The following is a 23242-nucleotide window of genomic DNA, read 5'->3' as shown; positions in this document are numbered from 1 at the left end:
TGATATAAAGGAAGTGTGTATATTTTTGGTAAAATTCCATCTACGAAAAATATTCAATAAAACCTGACAATGATATAATGATATCACGGTCAAGTACATTTGGAGGCACCAAATAATAAAATACTCCTTTTGCCTTGCGTGATCGTGTCGTGTCATTTACTATGTCTTGAGGTTGCTTTAAGCCTGCAATATTGAGTTAAAAAGTTTTTAAAGAAAAGGTTTATAAACGTAATCAACGGGGTAGTCGTTTGATAAGAAAGACGAGTTTCTTGCTTCTTTTTAACAGAATGTTTGCGTATCTGAATGCAAAACAGAGGAAAGGTAACAACTTGTTCTTACGAATGATATGGGTTGCTGTATACGTATTGGCTTAGTTCGATATTTCAGCCTCTACATTTCAGGTGTTTGTACCTGATAATGACAACTGAGATGAAAATTTAGCCACAATATAGATTCAGGACAGATTTGAATGTAGATTACCACTCATTTATGGAAATGAGACTTAATTTTTAATTTATTTCATTAGTTTATGAACAAAATCATCTATGTCCTTTTCCGAAGCAATGAATTTAATATCATTCGCCCTAGGTGATTATTGTTGATTCGTTGTAGTATTGTAAGTCGTCACTCGTGTATTTGTATCCACAAATCACAAAAGAGTTACTTCCCGTGGATACGTCAAGTGACACCTTAAGTTACGCGAGGTCGACTGGAATGTGTCTTTGAGTAGTTTTAATTAGGTTAATGTACAGTGAGATCAAGTATGATCGAAATCAGCCGAAAACCGATTTTTTTCCATCAGTAATTTCATTTATAGTCATGGTTTAGAGTACATAGGCAACCATTTTCTGTTCTTAAAGCAAGACAATTTTAGATGATTGACTTAGTACCAACAAACATTTTGACGTTCCCTGCGATGATGGTAATGGCAGATGACCACCAACATTGGCTAAGTCCATATATGATTCTATAGGTCTCCATCATTTCAGAATTAAAAAGGAGTGAAAAAAGAGTTAAAAAAAAAAGAGAATTAAAATAGTTTATGATTCTCAATATGCAGGTAATCAACGAAGAAAAGCACTGGAGAATGGTTTCTAATTTAAAACCCCGTTGAGACGAACACACGCTATTTTAATATCTACAAACTTAATATACACATGGATTTAATTTCAGAAAGGAACATGTCAACCAGTTTGACTGAGTGTCTTGTTTACTAGTGAAACATTACTACTTGAATGAAATTGTAGCACAAAAAGCCACACTCGGCCTAACATCTAACGTAATATAGCAGCTGTAACTACTTGCTGGTCAAATACTTAATGAGTCAAAGTAAGTTTTGTAATAGTAATAAGATGGGTAATCACACTAACTAGTTTCCCTAATTAAGTTCATATCGTTTGTATTAGTAGACGAACTCATTTAACCATTAGCAAACTGCGTGTTACTGAATAAAAGTATTATTTCAAGCATTAGGGTTTGCGAGGTCTTCTTTCAAAATCTTGAACCTCACCAGCAGTTGTTGATTAGGTCTCTTTACTCTCGATTTTAGAAAACACTGCACTATGAGGAATTTGAAATCTCGAAATCAGCCAAAACATTACAGGTTTAAGCATGGGTGAGTCAAAATAAAGTCACGTTATAAGTTAGGTATATATCAAGTCAGTCAAAATAAAGTCACGTTATAAGTTAGGTATATATCAAGTCAGTCAAAATAAAGTCACGTTATAAGTTAGGTATATATCAAGTCAGTCAAAATAAAGTCACGTTATAAGTTAGGTACTTGATTGACTTGATATATATGCTTGGCCTCCAATCTGTAAAAGTCGTACTGGCTTTTTTTTAAAGAGCTGCTTTTAAACTATTGGAATCAAAATGATCTATGCTCTCTGTACACACACAAACACACATACACACACTCATACACACACACACACACACACACACACACACACACACACAATACAGGAAACAAATGAAAAAGAAACCTCGTACTGAAAACGTTTACTTATAACTTCAATATAGTAATAATTGCAACATCCGTTTAATTTATTTTGCAGCGTTTACGTTGATTGACCTCAACAGTCTTGCACAGCAACTGTTTGTTTGAAGGCATAACATAGATGTTTACATAGCATTTGTATAAGTTACTTAAAAATAAAAAAAAAATTATAAGATGTACAGTGAAGCAATTCCCTCCTCGAAGTACAAGAATCGAACCGTCAAGCTTTACAAATCAGATATGGAATTTACGAATATTTCTAAAACAAAAATTACAATATGATTACATGCAGCCTTTCGTACATTTCTGATAAAATCTGTATTAGTACTACAGTAAAGTCTCGCTGGAACGAACACTAACCTCTGAAAAAGACCTTATCTTTACGTCATACTTGCCACCGGAAAAAAACCCCAAAAAACAAGACAGCATAGTTCACATGAATTACTGATTTAAGCGTTTAGTTCAATTACTTGTCTCATCGTTTAGTTCTCGCTGGAACGAACACTAATCTCTGAAAAAGACCTTTTCTTTACGTCATACTTGCCACCGAAAACAAAACAAAAAACAAGACAGCATAGTTCACATGAATTACTGATTTCATCGTTTAGTTCAATTACTGATCTAATCAACAGTTGAATTACTAACATTTTAGTTCAGTTAGATTGTGGTTGTCGAGGACTAACTTTTAAAATGGACCTTCTGGATAGCCCACTATCGAAATCGAGCTTACGAGATCCCATTGTACAACTCGAGAACAAAACACAAGGACTGATCCATAGATTCAATAAAATTCTGGTCTAAGCTGTTTCCAGATGTATGGGCGCTCTACGTGGGTGGAACATACCATAAAATTCGAAATGTAAAGCATCTCGAAGCTAAATGCACAAAAAGCTGTGCCAGAACATAAAACTGTAATGCAAATAAGATACTGACCCAAAGATATTGAAGTTCTAAACAGCTCCGCTGCAAAATTTTCATAAGTGCACGTGACTCTGTGACACGAAAACGTACTGCCATCTTGTGGGAGAGGTATATCTGGGTTGCAAGCAAAACTGTGACAAAAACTGTATGAATAGTTATATAATTAAGGACGTTGACGTATAATATTAGGGTCATCAAATATTCAATTATTATTTTGTACAAGTAACAGCTCAAATATATTTAAAATATGGATATTTGCGTAGCTTCGGGTCGGTAGGCGTGTTTTCGTTTTGAAGAGAGGCGTTCTGTGATCTCATGCACAGTCCGGCTTCGTGGCAGACCACTTAGCAATGGAAGATTCTCTCGGATTTTCACCTCGTCAATATGAGGTGGACCATACTTGCACTCAGATGTCCCGCCTCTGCTTGCTACCGTTGGTTTGATCATGCGTTCTACGATGAAGGATACCTCTTCAGGTGGCATATAGGTGTGGTCTGAATAGTCATAATCAAAGGCATCGGGTCCTTCCTCTGGCTTTTTAGTTTCGTGATCATAACACAAATGACAAACATCAACGCTCTTAGCTCTGCTTGCTGTAGTGGGTCGTCGGTATTTAGCGATAACTTTAGTTTTCACCTCATGCGATGATTTTGTGCGAATAATTTTTCCTTGTCTCAGATTATCTTCTTCCTCTTTGTTCGGCTCTTGCGTTTTCGTCGCGATCTTAAAAGTTTCTGTCGGTTTTTGCAGTCTTCGTAACAGCATGCGCATTTCGTGTTCGGTGAGGCGTTTTCTATTAGCATCGCCAGCACTAAACGTGTCTCTTCTTAGCACATTTGACTTTCTGCACGAGGATGGTGTTCTTCGCCTTCCGTTTTCTAACAAGAGATGTTCGTAATTACTAGTATGCCGCTGCTCCTCTGTGGAAATCTGTCTGTTGTACGTTTTCCTACTTACACGCGCTAAAATATCAGCCAGTTCTTTGGAAGACACCTTTTTGAATCCGTAAGTCTCAGGAGGAGGCACCTTCGGGTACACTGGATATACCATTGGACACATTCTGGCATTCGTCTGAAAAAGGATAGTTAGTATGAAATCGATGACGAAGAAGGGTATCTAGAAATACAAAATCAAAGATGCAATCAAGATACACTAATATACTACTTCATAAATGATTTTTAATCCATGCAAATCGCATATCATCATGTCCAAACAAAAACAATGACAATTAGAGCACACCATTCTAATACATTGCAAAATATTTTACTTGAAAACAAGAAAGGTACAGTCGATATCATACTCGTATTTTTTACAGCGGTGGTTCTTAACCTTTTTGGGTGGCGACCATGATTAGGTTTGTGCTGTTAGCCTCGCGATAAATTGAATGCATTAGAAAAACACTTGGGTAGGAAATTTCAACTTATTATGGTTGATCTAGGCGACCCACTCAAAACACCATGACGACCCAGTTTTGGATTGTGATCCGTTGGTTAAGAACCACTATTTTATCTTGACTCAAAACATTGCCGAATCTTTCACTTACTTTGACTAAATGAATGTCTATTCTCTATATATTTTGACATGACATTACCAAGGTAATTTATTATTATCATGCAGGATCTTTAAATTGCTCTTTATTTTAGACATAAAATATCTTAAATGAGTATTGATCTAGTATTGATTTTACGAGACGAGTTAAATAATTTTCAGCTTTTGCGAGCCATGGAAATTATTCAAGGATTTGTATAAATTCCATATAAGACAGTTGCCCATTTGAGATTATGTTATCATTTTGTTTCCATAGTTTTTATTTTAATGAAAAAGTCGAGATGGAAAGAAGAACCAGTATATTTTGTTCTTGGCATGTTATTTCATTCTGGTTAAGACGCAGCGTCCTTCAATTCTTGTGCGTGAAATAAAAATCCTTGACGCGAGCTAAAGCAACATTGCACAATTCGTAGCCAGTAACATTTAGAAATAGATTATGTTTACAAAGTATAATTTAAATATCACCATCTTTCTAAATGAATAGAACGCCAGGGACTTCATTTTGCAACAATGGATTTACGACAGAAATTCCTGCGTGATATCGTATAATTCACTCGGTTCGGTCAGCTGAAAAAGTTGAATTTCGATGAGACTGTTTGCAACGGTTCAGCTGAAAATGCGTATCAATTCTACCATGGACACTTACCACCTATGCAGTGTTGGACATGGCAGAAAAAATAACATTACATTTGTCTGAAGGAATTCATGCTGGATGTAGTAATGTACTAAATCTGAAAGTGTTACTGGAGATGACGGATAGATGTTTTCATGTGACTGGTGATTAAAATTAAAATTGTGCGACCGACTATTTACATTATTTGATGTTTGGACGAATGAAGTGACTGGATAACTTTTTCTCATTTGGGAGACCAGCATTTCTTGGCACTCTAATAGACTGACATTGAAGCCATGCTTGTCCTGGTCGTGATGTACAAGATCCATACCGAGTGGTAACAGCAATGTAAACAATACTTTCTGCATTAAAATATATATGATTTGTGATCGGTATAGACAAAGTATGTTCGTATTGTAGAGTGTAATGGATTTTCTCTGTTGTTCGACATTTTCGATTTACCTATGCAAACGTTTACTCGTTTTTAACTTTTAGTCTGTCATGTGGAAAATTCTATGTAGAATAAATGAGTTGTACTTAAACTACGTAACTAATAATATACGTTGTTTGCGATTGTCGCCCTTTCTTCGTTTTCCACAAATTTCATTTGGTTACCGAGTGGAAAGACGGCAGCAAAATTGCTAACAGCTATAGTGGACAAAAAGTGGTTCCAGAAGGCGGTAGGAGAAAAATTTCCAAAGTCGCAACTAAGCCATATTACTGCGCAAGAATTTCGTGGGCTTATTTGGACCAATTAGATCGGCACACGTGGAGGAGTTGACATGTCAAAAGTGATAACCCGCAAGCAGTCTATATTAAGTGTAGATGAATGTGATAAACTTAATTTATCACTTGACTACACTGTTCTTGACATTAATATATCCATACCATAATTTACTTTTTATCACATAGCCGATACACTTTACATGTAGTATGTGCAATTTTATATTTTAGATATGATAATTTGTTAGATACCACTTTATGCGATTCTGATTGGTCCAAATAAGCTGATGAAATTCTTACTCAGTATTTTCTTTACTGATTGGCTGCAATCGTGGGAAATATTCATTACCCCGCCTATTGGAGACTACTACTAACGTTTTGGTAATCCATTTTTCGAAGCGACTGCCAAAAACAATTGTGGAAAAGAGTTCACCTCTGTCTGAATATGGTCCATTTACCTCGACTCTCACTGTCAAATGTTTCTCCAACCGAACTAAAACTATGTGACATATACTGAACTTGCGTATACATTTTATGTTAAACAATTATGTTGTTTGAGTCTAATATTCTATTTACTCGGAAGGACGGTTACACCAAAATAAAACTAAATTCATTTTGCTAGTTATAGAACAGTAAAAACAATTCCATGAACTTTTTACGTGCAGCCTGAGAAAAGTGAAGCGTCTTAATTAGAATGAATCAAATTATTTCCTCTTTTTTAACTCTTATTTCCAATAAAATCAAAACTATGTGACAAACTGGATCTCATATGGGTAATGATTTAATATTAAATTTATGAAAATCGTTGAATTCATTATTAAGTCATTACCCTTACAGAGATCTTTTATACCTATAACAATGTTAATAACTCATCATGACGTCAACAATAACATTATAACATCACTGTAAAGAAATTTGTAAATACTCAGGCATCCGAAACTATCTAACCGTCATTTCAAAATACTATTCTGGGTTTTGGTCAAACGAAATCAGTGATAGAACTTTAAATTCGTGCTCATTTCAAACGAAGGATCGCAAAAGCTCGCAAGTGTTCTACGAGTTTCATAAATCGCAATTTGAAATGAGTACTCTTTGATGGAATTTTATGTGTGAAATTAAATATCAAGATCCATGTCCCAAACGACAGAGACTGGTCCCCTGTCGTATCTATGCATACAATTAGTCACCATGGTGTCTGGAACAGGGCTGTAACACATATACTAATATTTCATAACACCATCATGGTTGAAATGTGTCATCCTAGTAGAAAAAACCGAAATTGTAAAGATCTCAAAGCAAGACAGTTCTGACTTAATTTTGATTAAAAACGATAGGTCAGTAGCTTTGAACTGGTGTTGAATTTGAATTCCCTGCCTAAAATGCTTGAGAAAACGTAGTTTTGCTAATTCGATTGTATACGGAATAATAATTATTGATTCTGACAACAATACAAACGAATAAACTCAGTGTGAATTTAATGGGAAAACATTTACTTATTCACAAACAGAACACTTTCTTGAGCAGTCAGAGAAGAAGGTTAAAAACGGTAGTGTTTACCCAGTAATGGAAATTGCTTGTTTCCTAAACAAATAATTGATCATGTCACCTGTTTAAATTGACTTTCGATACGCAAGCATAATAGCAAGCCTTTGAAAAAATTAAGTACTTCCAAGCGCTACTTCACGTAATACTTGAGACGTCGGATTTCAAATCAATCGTCCATCACTACTGTATAAAGCAGTTAATCGTGTAGATATTTCTTAGTAATTATTGCAAAGCGACCTGGAATAACCCTCAGCATATCGTTTGGTTACCTAGTTAGATTTAATATCGTTGTCCAAACATGACGTCTAATGTTGTTTAGCCTATTCACCGCTTCTTATTATGATCAATCAGACCCCAAGACTCACTTGGTAATTTGATATTTCATTTGAAGTATATACAATTTAAACTAGGTCTTTGTAATAATTTGCCTTAGCTCATTTATGTCCGACACGTGCCTTTGCCAGTGGCAAAGACAAATTAAAAACACGAATACAGGCATGATAATCCAGTATGATAGCATTCTGTATGTCTAGAAACATTTACTTTCACTTGCATTTGTATCAGGGGATTTCATGCGGGTGCGGCCCGCCAAGGGATTTCATGCGGCCCGTCAAGGGTTTTCATGCGGCCAAAGAACAAGTCATCATTCTCACTGACTCTGTTTATGTTACTCTGTTTATCAAATCAATGTGCTTCTTTTGAAGTTTAAGTTTTCAAATATTAACAACATATTAACAAGTGAAAATTAATTATGATATTATTTAGAAAAACCTTTTGTTTTTGCTACTTCAAATATTAATTATTTTACTTAATGATCTATGCGGCCCGCGACAAGGTGTGAATTTGTGTCTGCGGCACTTGTACTGGAAAGTTTACCCATCTCTGGGTTAATACGTGTGGATAAAAAAAAATCGATTTCCAGAGAATAATAGCATTGCTGTTCATATATTTGTGCATATCAGCGAGCACAGTCCAGTTCTTGCATTTCTTTTGCAACGAACGGAAGTGATGAGTACGCTGATTCGTTTATGACAAAATACTGAAACTCGTGATATCATAAATATACGTGTGTGCTGTTCTTAAAGACAAATACCCTTGAAGAACAAGTACCAAAATGTCATCACATATCTCTCCTTATATAACGAATGTAAAGTGAAGGCCGACTTCCAAAACGAGTGGTTTTGCATTGCGCTTTCTAATTCCTCAATAACAATGAGATTTCATACTGGTATTTCATCACTACGTGTAATGCTATGATAACCAATGGTCCTTACCTACATAGACCATTTCCACTTTGAAGTCAAATGTTCTATTGATTATATACGGTGTATCTAAGTTAAAATAAATTATTTTAATCACAAGGTAATATTAGCACACAGACTTAAATGGAAAGAGCATATAAAATCTTTATTTCAGTATCTGTAATAATAAAATATGGCTCATTTTACTTCAGAATACAAACATGAGATTTTAAAAATGTCGGAGCTTTATGTAGAAGTAACTGCAAAAAAAAAAAAATGAATCATGGCAATAAAAGTAAAACCGGCATAAACACCAGGAAAGATATACCGAGAATTGCATGTGATAATCAATTCCTTCAAAAACAAGAAAAATGGGGAACGAGACTACAGTTTAGAAGAAAACGCTATATTTATCTGAGCAGCAAGCGAATTATGTTACAACTGTAAAAAAAAGTTTATTTATTTATATTAAAAAGGTATCGTGTTATATATTACATACCTAGTTTATCTTGCGTTATAATGAAGGTAATTTACTCAATGTATACAAACAACTGAATCAATGCTTACAAACATGTGAGCAGTACTCTCCTCGGTGCTGTTTTGTGGCATTGTGTATTTTATTTATTTTGGTTTTATTTTGTTTTATTTGTTTGAAATGGTGAAAGAAAAAACTATAACAATAGAATTTGAAAATATATAAATTACACATACAATTATATTTTGTCAATTAATACATGTAATTTAACAATGTATGACTTAAAGGCTTAAGCAATATTATGCTTGTTGTAAAAATAGTGTTCTTTGTTGCTGCTGTTGTCTTAGTTTGGTTATCACTGCATATATTGATGTATAACTGCCACAATAATTAACGAATGAATTGAAATACACTATTCCTTACTTCCTAATGTGATATTAGTCTTTTAGCACTTAATGTTCTATATTTCCTATTGCACTGTTAATACAGTAGCACACGCTATCCGATATTTCCTAATGTATTACCAATTAGCACACACTATTCCATACTGTATAGTGTATTCCCAATTAGAACACAATATTCAATACTTTCTAATGCATTACCAATTAACACACACTATTCCATACTTTCTAATGCATTACCAATTAACACACACTATTCCATACTTCCAAATGCATTACCAATTGGCACACATTATTCCATACTTCATAATGTATTACCAATTAGCACACACTATCCGATATTTCCTAATGCATTACGAATTATCACACACTATTTCATACTTTCTAATGCATTACCAATTAACACACACTATTCCATACTTCCAAATGCATTACCAATTAGCACACATTATTCCATACTTTATAATGCATTACCAATTAGCACATACTATTCCATACTTCCTAATGCATTGCCAAATAGCACACACTATTCCGTACGTCCTAATGCATTACCAATTAGCACACACTATTCTATACTTTCTAATGCATTACCAATTAGCACACACTATTCCATACTTTTTAATGTATTACCAATTAGCACACAATACTTTCTAATGCATTACCAATTAGCACACACTATTCCATACTTCCTAATGCATTACCAATTAGCACACACTATTCCATACGTTCTAATGCATTAGTAATCCATTAGCAGACACTATTTCGTAATCCCTCGTGCACTATTAGGCCATTAGCATACACTACTCCATGCTTTCCGATAAATTCATCCATTAGTACATACAATTCCATATTTTCTTGTATAATATTAGTCCATTAGCACACACTGTTCTATATTTCCTATTATACACTAGTAATCTATTTGCACACACTGTTAATGCAAAGACAGCGCAGTGGCATGTTTAAAAGACAAACTTTTTTCCGCCACTTTAGTCCCATATACCTATTATTTCTCAAGGTAAGCATGTATCTATTATCTATCTAGTTTAGCTATGAGTTAAATAAAATGTACACGATATTTCGGTCTCCATTTATGCTTTCACCTGTATAATGGATTACATTACATTTAATAATTTAAATCTATTAATAACCTAATTGGGTGCGTACTAATGGAAATAGCAGAATACAATAATATAAACGGACCATGCTCGGTTTAGCAATATACATTTGCTGACTGGTTCAATGCAGTGTACACTGAATCTCAGAATATGATTTTAGGATCATGTGACGGTCTGTTCATATTTGGGATATATCATGATCTTTCAAGGTATACATACAGCCGTTCACCCACTCACGATCCACAATTCGCAACTTTTCAAATGATCCGAACTATATCATTTGTTCGTTGGTATCTCCTACCTTTTTATAAGTTCTCGGCCCGCTACCTTTATATCTCTCCAACTCTTGTGTCGGTACGGTTTCTAGAAGGTATTACATATTTTTATGCAACTTAAATCAATCGTTCATTTTCTATCAATGTTACAGTCTCTTTACGATGAAGTTTAAAAGGAACATATCACAGTTACTCTTATTCTCTCTTATAACTGTTACATAGTTTTGCATGCGCGCACGCATGCCGGTACCCATGTGTTCGTTCCTATGGATTCACGCATTAAACGTGTTTCTATTGAGTATAATCATTTCCACATGGTGTAGTTTTCAAACTTGGTTTTAAATCACATCTAAAACCAGAGTTTGTCTTAACAAATCTTTACTTAAAAGTCCTGGAAGGCCTGACAATCAAAGGCAAGGGACGGAATTGTCCCTGAGTGACATATGCCAGTTGATATAATACAAATCTGTTTGAACGTGAAAATGAACTCGTCTTCAAAGCTCAGAAGGCAGGAAACGGGCTTTGGAATTATTTGTCTTCAGGTAATTGTGTTAGAATTGAATTTTCACAAACAGAGATGATGTTTCTAAACTGTCTGTATATAAAACTAAGACATATTCCTCATCTATACAAGGACACTCTTTCAGAGGAAAAACAAATACCGGTAATTTGTGACGTTTTATATGTCAATGTTAAATTTTAGACTGGACACAAAGTCCAAGGTGATTCAAGAAAAAAGTGTTACTAAGATACAGACTTAAAGACTTATAAAATAAATGCCCTAAATATTAATCCTATGTTTGTCATCACAAGTGTGCAAGTTACACCAAAGCACAGAATACGTATCATGCCTCTAGCTGTGCTTTAGTAAAATGTCTATCATGCAAAGGTATACAATATTAATTAAATTCTCTAAAGCTGCTTCTGACTCAGGCTATATATAATACAAAAATTGTATTATGAACTAATTCAATTCATATTTTCTCATGGATGGAATGATTTACACGTCCCAATAATCTTTCACAATTAAAGTTGAATATAGTCTACCATAGCATAATTGTAGTCTTTTCAATTAATTTGTGCCCAATGTCAAAGGTAAACATTATTGAATGTGTAGTGCTCTTAATCTGTGGCAAAATATGACTTCTTTGCCTGTGACCCATAAAAAGATTGCTGAATAAAGATACGTCACCAGTTAAAATTCTGTTTTTATGTATAAATGAGTAATTGTCGTTAACAACTCAGTTATGGAGCTCGCATCTTGGTAAGCATGGACAGAAATAATTGTAGGGGCTATTACATTGATATGAAAACTAGCATTTAAAATAATGACAATAAAGCACAAATTAATAAGACAAGCAGTACAGTGGAAGCAACAACCGTAGTAGTATTAATAATAGGAATGAATGTTTTGCTGCTCAAATTCCTGGTAATGTTGATAAGGATGACGACGATGAGGATGACAACAACGACAAAAGATAATGACAATGATGTCGATAATATCAAATACAACGATTATGATTAATATTTCACGCTGTAACTCAGATGGAAAAGCGTCGGGCGTGTAATACAATGATCGCGATTTCATCACTGCCCTGGCCAACAACACTTCCCTTGCCAAACTAGGTCGTTTGCCTCGGAGTGTTCGAGGAAAAGCACGTAATTCCAATTTCTTCAAGACAGTAAAGTCAATAATTTATTAAAATTGCCTTTGACACAAACCGGACCAAAGACACCAGATCAAAATATTTTGATCTTTAGAATAGAGGTCAACCTGCAAAAAGGACCCCACATTTCATGATAACACATATATATGGCATAACAAACTGGATATAACATGATATAAATTTGTACCGATTCTGACAAATGATGGCTGAATTGCAATCACCCAGACAGGTGTCCTTTTCTGACTGGTTTCGCTGCAGTCATAAATAGGGCCTAAATTAATAAGATATGATGTTGCGAAAAGAAGTATGTTAACTTAAACTTGTAATACATTTGTCAGACTGAATTAGAATATAATTTATTAGTCAGTACCTTCCTTGTGTAAGCACAGAGCTAAAACTGTGGGACAATATTATTATATGCAAGTATTCTCGCCTGGCTGGTATAAGGATAATTCTAGGTAACGGAACAATTCTATCAATAATGTTATGGACCGAACACTTCCGTCTTTGGGTTTGGGGTGAGGGTGGAGTTGTGGTGGGAGACGGGGATGGAATATTGTGGGTTTGGGGTGAGGGTGGAGTTGTGGTGGGAGACGGGGATGGAATATTTGGGGTTTAGGGTGAGGGTGGAGTTGTGGTGGGAGACGGGGATGGAATATTTTTCGCCACTTTGATATTTTGTTTTCTTTTATCAGAAGAATGTCTATATTTTTTTTTCCTAAAAGAAGAATTGTTTTTTTTTTCAAATCAGAACAACAGAATTCTTTAAAGCTGTTTGGGTGCCAGAATTCTTTGCCAAAATATCCCAAGGCCTCCTACTCCGTCCCACCCTCAGAAAATTAAAAAGCAGGTCACTAATGGTGTTATGTAAAGACGTTTTGAGAGTTTGAAAACTTATATATCAGTTGCTTTATTAAAATGAATCTTTTGGAATAACATTATTATACAGGCTTTAGCTTCACTGTAAGCAATTCTAATCTTTTGGAATAACATTACTATAGAGGCTTTAGCTTCACTGTAAGCAATTCTAATCTTAAGTCCTAATCTTTTGAAAGTCGCAAAATAACTGTATCGGTTGCTGTTTTTGACCGAAGCGTAAATATAGTATTACTATATCTTTTCTCACAGTGTAAGAGCCCTTGTTTTGGGTGCGTATAAGCCGGAAGTTACGTAAATTTGGCTTGAGACAAGACAAAATTGGGCATACAACACTGATCCATTTTGTTCAAAACATTTATGATATTCATTGTATATTTATTTTAAGTTAAAAGAATAATTTTACATGACTGTGATTCTTTAGTTCATACCTGGCAAAACACTGCTTATAAACTGCTATATTTTGCTACCTTGGCAAGCGTTATAACCTAATCACGTGTCCTGCATTTAAATATTAGTCACGCACGCAAGATGCTCATCGTTCCAATCGTAATGTACATGTAATTGAATGTACTGAAATTAAAAGAGGGCTCCAAACATACGAAACACGGAATACGAATTATTCCCATACAAAAAGACCCATTATAAGTGCTCAATAGTGTTAGATCAACCAACATTGCGTGTCTACCATTGTAAGACCGAGCATGCCGTTATTTACAATCATATATACAGTACAAAACCTTAATGAAACGATAGAGCTTTCTCTACAGCACTTTTTATGTTTGGAGCATGCTCTAAGTATCTACTTTATACACACATGCAAACAGATATCAAAGTAAGAAATATTTATTGCCTGCTGTAGATAACCATTTGCTGTAGATAACCATTTGCGAATCGAAGACGAACAAGAAGAAGAGGTAGAGGAACACAAGCTGCTACGGAGGAAAAAGGGAGAAGTATGATAAGGAAGACGACGATTTTGATGACGATCGCTCTGATGATTTACCGCAAAAGGATCGTACAATGACCACACTTTGGTGTGGGAACACATTCTCAGAAACAACCTTACAATTTCCAAACTTGCGAAAAAAAAGTTAAAATGAAACAACTTTGAGTTGAGTCAATTTACGACAGCAAATGCTGTAGATTTTAATTATTCATCAAACATCACGTTAGATCAAAGCCTGGATATACGTCTATTTGTATCGATTCACTGAAGAAAATTAAAACGAGGACCTCCTATTTGCATTGATTAATTGTAATGAATAAAAATGACGACCTCTTCATCGTACCAATTCATTATAAAGAATCAAAAAGAGGACCTCAAAACATGATCAAATGTGTAATAATCATCAAGAATACTGGTAACAGTCATTTACAAATAAGGGTAGGAGAATATCTGCTTTTTGCAAACATGTACTCCTCTCTTACCCGCACCGTTGACAAAACTCTGATCAGATAGCAAAACAAGTGATTTATTGCACTAATATAAATCCTAGCTCTATTTGTACGAGTTCCACACTATTTTATTAATAGTGTGCTTACGTCTTGAGTGTAATAAAATAACATTAAATTCCGTATTCCATTATCCTAATATTCATGGGGTTTTCTTGATTACGCTTTTACTGTGAGTCTATTTTAGCTTCGTTCTTGAACTGAGTATTGAACAAACGGGGCGCATAATAAAAAAATATTGAAAAGAAATCCTTGATGTAAATATAGATATATTCCCGTGATATAATTACCTTTAGTGACAGTTCTTTATATCGACATTCAATGCCCAGGGCAAGGTTCATAGATCATGCATGTTGTTTTTCCGTCTGTCTGTGTAACTCTCAATGTGTAAACGCGTTTGTCTACAACTGATTATTCGGGGTCTCAGGTCGAAGGTACATTTGTCCTCTTGTATTTCTTAAGCTATTATGATATTAAAGCGCTACTCATTAAGTTTAATGACGCCACTCAATGGGTGGGTGGGTGTTCTGCTTTGTATATTGCACGGGATTATAATCTCATGCAGTTATATTTATCTCGTCCAGTGTTTGGTAGCTGCCCTTCACCATTATCTGAAGTAATTCACACACAAGTCAATTCCGATCTGTATATACAATATTTCAAACTTAATGGATTAGGTTGGTTTTGGTAGGCAACTTGGTAATATTAAGTGTTTCTTGATTATTTAAACAACCGCAAGGGTAACATGCATAAAAACGAAAGAGCAATTAAAATTAAACTTTAAATGTCTACTTTTACAGTTAAACAATTTGCGATTGATAAATTTGTCTGCATATTTGTTTCAATCATTAATTTTAAATTAAAAACAAAAAACAAATTATAGATTGTTTGTTATTATTACTGCATTCCGTGCTATTTTCTAAATTTTATTATAACTTTTAATTTCGAACATTAAATAAAGCAATGTTTTTTTTTTTTTTTTTTGTAGGGTCTGCTAAATGCCGTTTCAATATCAAAATTAAGTAGGACTTTTAGTATAGGTTATATGCATCCAGTAGACGTCTTGAATTATGGCGCTGCTGTTTTCATTACATCATTTCCAACAACTCAGTTCCATTCGATGTTAAATTTCACTGAACTCATAATGACCACCAGTGTTACATTTTTACAGATACACATATTTCCACACAATGTTAAAGGCAAGTGTCCAGTGTCCACCAACTGTTCAATTCAAATTTCCACCAAACCTCCCAACAGTTACATTTCCATTTCTCTCCATACCGTCTCACAATGTTAAATTCACCTCGTCCCATACTCCTCCATGTTAATTCAGGGGACTTTTTAACATTAAATTTTACCCTTGTCCTAATACCGAGAAGTTTGTCCCTATACCGCCCCCTGACCCACTACTACAGACAATCAGACCGATCACACAACAACCCTCCAACTTGGAAAGCGCGAACACACGAATATGTTTAAAAGGTTTTCTTTCGCATACACAGGTGCTTGGTTTGTACCAGCCATGATTTCAATATAGCTTACTGCAATAACTTATTTCCCTAAGTGTGTTGGTAAGGGTGTCAATTGAGAAGAAAACAAAACAAAATAACACCAAACAACCAACAACAATAAACATATCTGACATTTAGTGTTGACGTACTGTCAATTTGTGCTCTACCTAACATCATGTATACCGAATGCATGTAACCTGTAACAACGTCTTTTGTCCGAGATGTCGGACAACTGATGGACACCGATAAGTGGCCATTCGAACCACACATGAAGTAACTCCTTATGAAACTGAAAAACGTAATTTGGGACTTATCGTTGTATCGGCAGAACATAAACCTATATCCGGTCTAGATTTTAATTTGAGAGAGAGAGAGAGAGAGAGAGAGAGAGAGAGAGAGAGAGAAGGAAGAAAGGGAGGAAGGAACATTTAGGGGTTTTATATCTGCAAGATATATCGTTTTCTGTTGGCTCACAAAGATAATATCGATATTCTACATACATTGTATGTATATAAATCACATTAGCAGTAAAACTATTTAAGGATGATAGCACTATTTTGATTGTGGAGAACTTTGTGTCCTATACATGTGCAAGTACATTTTGACCATTCGTAGGTAGATCTAAAAGCGAGACTATTACTACTAAACGGGTAATGGAGGATGCGCTCTAAAGTAAACACTTGTATTGATTGTCAATAATGTAGTATTATGTTATTGGTGCGATCGAATTAATGTGTATAAAACACAGTTCAACCTTTCTTTTATTGCAGTAATGGAAGAAGTGGTTCATACTCTGTGTACAGGACATAAAGTATGATTGAGGTGGTTGTAGGTTGTGAAGAAGTTGAAAAATTTAATTCGCCGTAATGTGAAAAAAAGCCACGAAAGATATTTGAGCGACATAATTCTATTATGTCTTTTGGCACACGTGTGTATATTGGACGGCATGAGAAAAAGTACAATATACGAGTTTTCTTCAATTAAATAAATCTCCCTCTCATGTATTTAGTGTATTTCTTATCCACCATTAGCCCAAAGTTCAAAGCGAGGCCCTCATAGTTGTGATTGATTATTTTCCATATACGGAGAGAGAGAGAGAGAGAGTTACCCAAATTCATCTGTTTTATAAAGAATACTAATGCTTCTACGACTTTAATATGTAATATAGTGTATTCTATGCCTTGTTTCTTGCAACATGCTATAATTGTTCCTCTGACAGGAAGAAGTATTAGTCGCATTAGCTGTATTAGTTACATCAACGATAGTACTAGAATTAGTAGCTGAACCGTGGTGATAATAGCAAAATTGTACTTTATTTTATTAAACAATGTTGATCAACTGCAGCTGACTGCTGTACACAAACCAATATTCAATGCATTGATTCCTAACGCTTTGCACAGTTAATATTTAAGCTTGGGGGTGGGGGGTATTATTTCATGCCAAAAGGTTCGTTTACCAACTTGTACTTTGTGCAGAGCCCTTGCGACATATATAGCTAAATTTAAATCATGACATTTATTTATTGTATTATTTTTAGACATCCTGATAAACTAAGAGAGAGAGAGAGAGAGAGAGAGACAGAGAGAGACAGAGACAGAGAGAGAGGGCGGGGACAGAGAGAGAGAGTATTTTCAATAGTATTGTCTATTCATTCTAAAACACGTTTTCAAACTGACTAGATACCGCTCCATGGCCTAAGTGGTTAGACGTCCGCCTCCGATGAGGGCGGCCGCTCGTTCGAACTCCAGCCGTCATACCAAAGACTTACAAAAATGGTACTAGCAGCTGCCTCGCTTGGCGCTCAACATTAAGATGCTAGTTTTAGGACTGGTCGGCCTGGTGTCAGGATAATGTGACTGGCTGGGACATCATGCTACATGTCTGAGGCATGATGCCCCAGTGCTAGACATCGATATACACACTGCATATATCGTAGTAATATAACTTCAGTTTTAAAGCCACACACACATACACACACACACACACACACACACAGACACACACACACACACACACACACACACACATAGTGACATATTCATCCAGCAATAGTAATTTTTGGCCTCATACATGATGCGAGCTGTCATTGTGTTGTCATGTCAACGTTAAGTATGCCATATCCGTCTGCATGTTTGAGTCATCGTTTTCTAAGCATAGTTATAAATATGCTTGAAATCAAATAATAAATACTGAGATATCTAGCTGATGCTTCTGGTAAGACGGAGGAAACATTGGCCTTTAAATGTTGGTAACATTAGACATCCTTGTATAATTGCATGGATACTTACTGTTTATCAAATATACAGCTGCTACCTGGCATATTTTAGATTGACAGGTAAGAGAAACATAAATGAAAGTAATGAACCATTTCAGGACGAAAGTATACCACTTACCTATATAATCTCTTCAGAAACAAAAACGCCTTTCAAACACATATATTTCCTATTTTCTCTCTAATCTAGAACTGGCTCCCACTCTTATCAGCGTTACTTCGATGTTTTGTGTGACGGGGGTAAAAAAAATCTGCGACAGGGGATCTTCTCGTATTGTTGTTATAATCGACATTGATTTGTCGCTCTCGCTGTCAAGGTACGTACATTATCTTGCCAATCTTGCTATGAGGCCCGTCCTTTTCAGTTCAGTGGGCTCTGTACAGGTGGGTAAATTAAATCAATAAAAGCAGGTGTAAAACCCGTGTACTATTACAATAAAGGAATATATTGTGGGTGAAATTTAGGCGAGCATTTGGAGAAACGCAAAAAGGTATTTTTAAAAAAAACCCACAACAGTTAGCATATTACTGTATTTCTCTCTCACTATCCAGTTAGGAAGCAATGATAAAAATCTTCAATTAACGGATGCGCTGACGGACGGACGGACAAGACCAAATGATCAAGATGCACCACGTGAAATGAGTGGAAGCATACAACTGGAGAAGGAAATTCCAGTGTACGTTAAGATATATGATGTGACGGCTGTCAGTCTTTAACATCAACATATCGCTGTACCCGGAAGTAAAATCAGGTCACAACCGCTCATACAAACTTCATAATCGCAAGTTTTCTAGTCCGATCGTTTTAATTTTTTGAAACTGTTCAGTATGTTATGGGAGATGGTTTCACAGTATTGCTAATGTTTATTTCGGTAGCACCGTTGAGTTTGTAACTGGTGTCTCATTTCTCAAGTAACGTGATATGAATATGAATGTGAAGAATTTCAATATAGAAACTGACTAGCAGTCATATTTGATGCAAGATCAGCACTATTTTCATTCTAGATCAACATAGCATCACTAGGTCTTCGGGTGAAAAACTCCAAGAGAAGATGACATGCCATTCAAGTAGAGCAGCAAGAAGATTTTCAAGATGGCTGCCGTGATGACCATCCTGGATTTAGATGACCATCCTGGATTTTGAAAACCATGAAAAAAGATGGCTGCCATGTATATGTGGTCTTAACACAGCTCCACTCAGCTCCATGAACTTGATGTAAAAACTGGTGTTAAATATGCTAATACCTGTAGCCATCATTTATACTGTGGATTTATGACAATATTAAGTTAGTGTAAGTGAAATTTTATGTGCACATGTTCATGTATTCAAGTGAATTTGGAAACCTGTTCAGAACAAAGGATTTTTGGCTATCCAAGATGGCTACCGAAGTGGATATACTTGAAATTGAACTACACCTACCATATCTGAACTTCAGTTGATACCAACTCAAACACATTATGCAAGTTTCATTCAAAAGTTTATGGATATGTGCTAGTCATAAATAAGGATCTGATATACTTTTGCTATCACTGCTATGAACAAGCTGAAAATATCAGAATCATGGAAACATATTTAAATACCAGCCTTGTAGGTTCCTTACTCAACACACTCAGCTCAACCTTTTCTGCATCATTCTCTGGCTTTAGTATGTCTGATATACCTGAAGATCAGAGCCACACAGATAATCCCATGCAGGAAAGTCATGTTCAGAATAAAAATGAAAACAATGGTGCAGATGATGATTTGGAATTATCCATTATGGCTGACACTCCAGAATTCTTGAGGGTCAAACATAATAAATACAGTATCACTGTGAATATAGATCCACAAAAGTTTGAGTTTGTAAAACAGATATTGGATTCAGAACCTTGCATGACTTCATGCAGTTCAAGTGTACAAAATGGTATTATCTACAGAACAAAAGAGAAAAACACTGTGACAGCTACATTGTATAAAACAACATGTGTCTTACATATACAGGGGCTGAACAGTCTCACATGGTTAGATCATATTATCTGTAAATGTAAACAGGATGAGAATACCCATGCTAAAGGCATTTATATGCTGACATCTACACCAGTAACTAGATGTAGTACCAAACATGAAACAGTTCCTAAAGTCTTTGACCTAAATGACTCAGGCAATAAAATTAACACCCCACCAGAGTGTCAGGCAATTACACGCTCCATAAATCATGACCACAGCAGTGATGGCTTAAGCCTTAATGATTTCTCCATGTGTGTACATCAAAAAACAATTAGGAAATTGGAGACCCAAATCGAAGAATTAAAACTACAGTTACATGCTATTAAATCAGCACAGGGAAGGGTTAATGAGCAAGTAACCTCATGTGAAATAGCAATTCAGACAGACTCCCAAATATCAACAGTATCAGATGCTCAGACACAGACAATCCCAGTACCAGCCAAAAGAAAATGTAAAATGACCATGCAAATAAAAACTGATGCCCAAAGTAATCCTGCATTGCAGACAACAGTATCCCCCTCTCAGTCATGTGACACACCTGCAACAGCAATAAGTGTACATCCATGGCCCGCAGTTCAAACAAGTCTGTTACCTTCACCAACAACTGCATTTCCCAGTGCTCAGACAAATGTGTCAGAATCAACAACAGTAGTTCACACAACTGAAACACCAATTTCAGCACCCCTTCCTCCAAGATATGTGTCTGAAATACAATCCAGAGTCCAACACACGACATCACAAGCCAGAAAAGATAGGACTCTAATAATTGGCTCCTCAATTTTGAAAAGTATAATACCAAGGAGACTTTTTAAAACAGATGTACAGACTTTAAGAGGTGCAAAAATCAACAACATCACTGACAGAATAATGAACAGTGACCTAACCAAATACAAACAAATTATTATTTTAGTAGGTGGAAATGATGCCTGTGAGGGAAGGTCACTAAATCAACTCAAAACAGATTTTGAAAGTTTATTGTATGCTGCTAGATATTGCAGCCCAAATACATGTAAATTAATGATATCGGGACTACCTCCTCGTGTGGACACCAAGGCCAAAGAAATAAATGATCTGATAATTGACTTATGTGAAGATTTCAACCTACAGTACATTCCACAATACAAATCTTTCTTCATTCAGAATCAGGATGTCAACCTTAGTCTCTACCACAGAGACAAAATTCATCTAAGCAGAAAAGGAACCTCTCAGCTACTGAGAAATATTAACATGTATGCCCCTATTTTCAAGCACTTTAATGAAGAGTGTTGTCTTAACTGTGGAGAAACTGGGCACTTGACACAGGTATGCCATCATGGCAAACAGATCGAGTGTTTTAGGTGCCATAAATATGGACACAAACAAAGACTTTGTCCATCAATGTATACATATTAGGAAGCTGGCAAAGAGGAGAATGCCAACGCTTCATTTACAAAAAAACTAAATGTACCCAGTGGGACTCTTGACTCTAACTATTCAATGGACACTATTGTAGATGCAAATGTAAATGGATTTTCAGGGTTTGTATGTGACTTTGAAGATGCTAATATATATGAACATTTAAATATAGAAATAGGATGTCAGAATGATAAAAGCAGTATGGAGACAATCTCAGTGAGTACCCCATTGCATGATGACATACATGTAATTGATATGAAACTAAATACAAAAGGTTTTAACATAGGTCACTTAAATGTACAAGGTATAGTGGGAAAGATAGACCAGATTAAGTTAATGTTGTCTTCCATGGAAAATAATATACATGTTTTAGGACTCACTGAAACCAAATTAAATGCTAACCACAATGATGATCTATTTCACTGTCAAGGCTATAATAAACCATTTCGTAGGGACAGAGAGACAGCAGGGGGGGGTCTTGTTGTATACATTAGGGAAGATGTAAATGTAAAAAGGCGACTTGACTTGGAGTCACATGAAATTGAGAGTATCTGGGTGGAAATTTTTCAAAATAATGCAAAATCTTTCCTAGCTGGTTTCATTTATAGACCACCTTCCTCCAAAGCATTTTGGAATGATAACTTTTTGAAACAAATAGAAAGTGTTCTAGCACAGGAGAAAGAAACATATATACTCGGAGATATAAATAAGGACCTTCTCAATACTCAAATAAGGAACAACTGGATGGAATTTATTGAATCATTAGGCCTAGACCAGCTGGTAAATGAGCCTACAAGGGTAACAGAAAAATCAAGCACTCTTATTGATCACATTTATACTAACCTACCAGACAATGTGGCTTGTGTTAATGTACCAAATGTTGGTCTTAGTGACCACTATCCTACTTTTTTGACAAGAAAGGTTAAATGCAAGAAAAATAAGAAAAATACACATAAAACGATCACTTACAGATCGTTCAAAACTTTTAATGAAGAACAATTTCTCAATGACCTATATAAAGTTCCATGGAGTATGATCCAAAATTTGGATGACATAGATGAAGCCATGAGGGTGTGGACTGACTTATTTATGGATGTAGTATCTAAGCATGCACCACTGAAAGTACATCGAGTAAAGACTGATTTTCAACCTAATTGGCTTACTACTGAAATCCTAGATGCTATGAAAACACGAGACAAATTCAAGGCTATGGAAAACCATGC

General features: G+C 35.4%; 1 protein-coding gene across 1 annotated transcript; it reads right to left on the bottom strand.

The window, feature by feature from the left end:
- Positions 1-1986: 1986 nt before the first annotated feature.
- On the bottom strand, positions 1987-18968 carry LOC149791033 (uncharacterized). The gene is made up of 2 exons (XM_089972935.1): positions 18759-18968; positions 1987-3991 (listed from the first exon to the last, which is right to left on the bottom strand). The coding sequence occupies exon 2, from the start codon at positions 3977-3979 to the stop codon at positions 3161-3163; it is 819 nt and encodes a 272-aa protein (XP_089829061.1). The 5' UTR covers positions 3980-3991; positions 18759-18968; the 3' UTR covers positions 1987-3160.
- Positions 18969-23242: the final 4274 nt, after the last annotated feature.

The sequence above is a fragment of the Sinohyriopsis cumingii genome, chromosome 10 (genome assembly GCF_028554795.1).
Source record: "Sinohyriopsis cumingii isolate HCF-2022 chromosome 10, ASM2855479v2, whole genome shotgun sequence".
Classification (NCBI taxonomy): domain Eukaryota; kingdom Metazoa; phylum Mollusca; class Bivalvia; order Unionida; family Unionidae; genus Sinohyriopsis; species Sinohyriopsis cumingii.
This window is presented reverse-complemented; position numbering and strand designations above follow the sequence as displayed.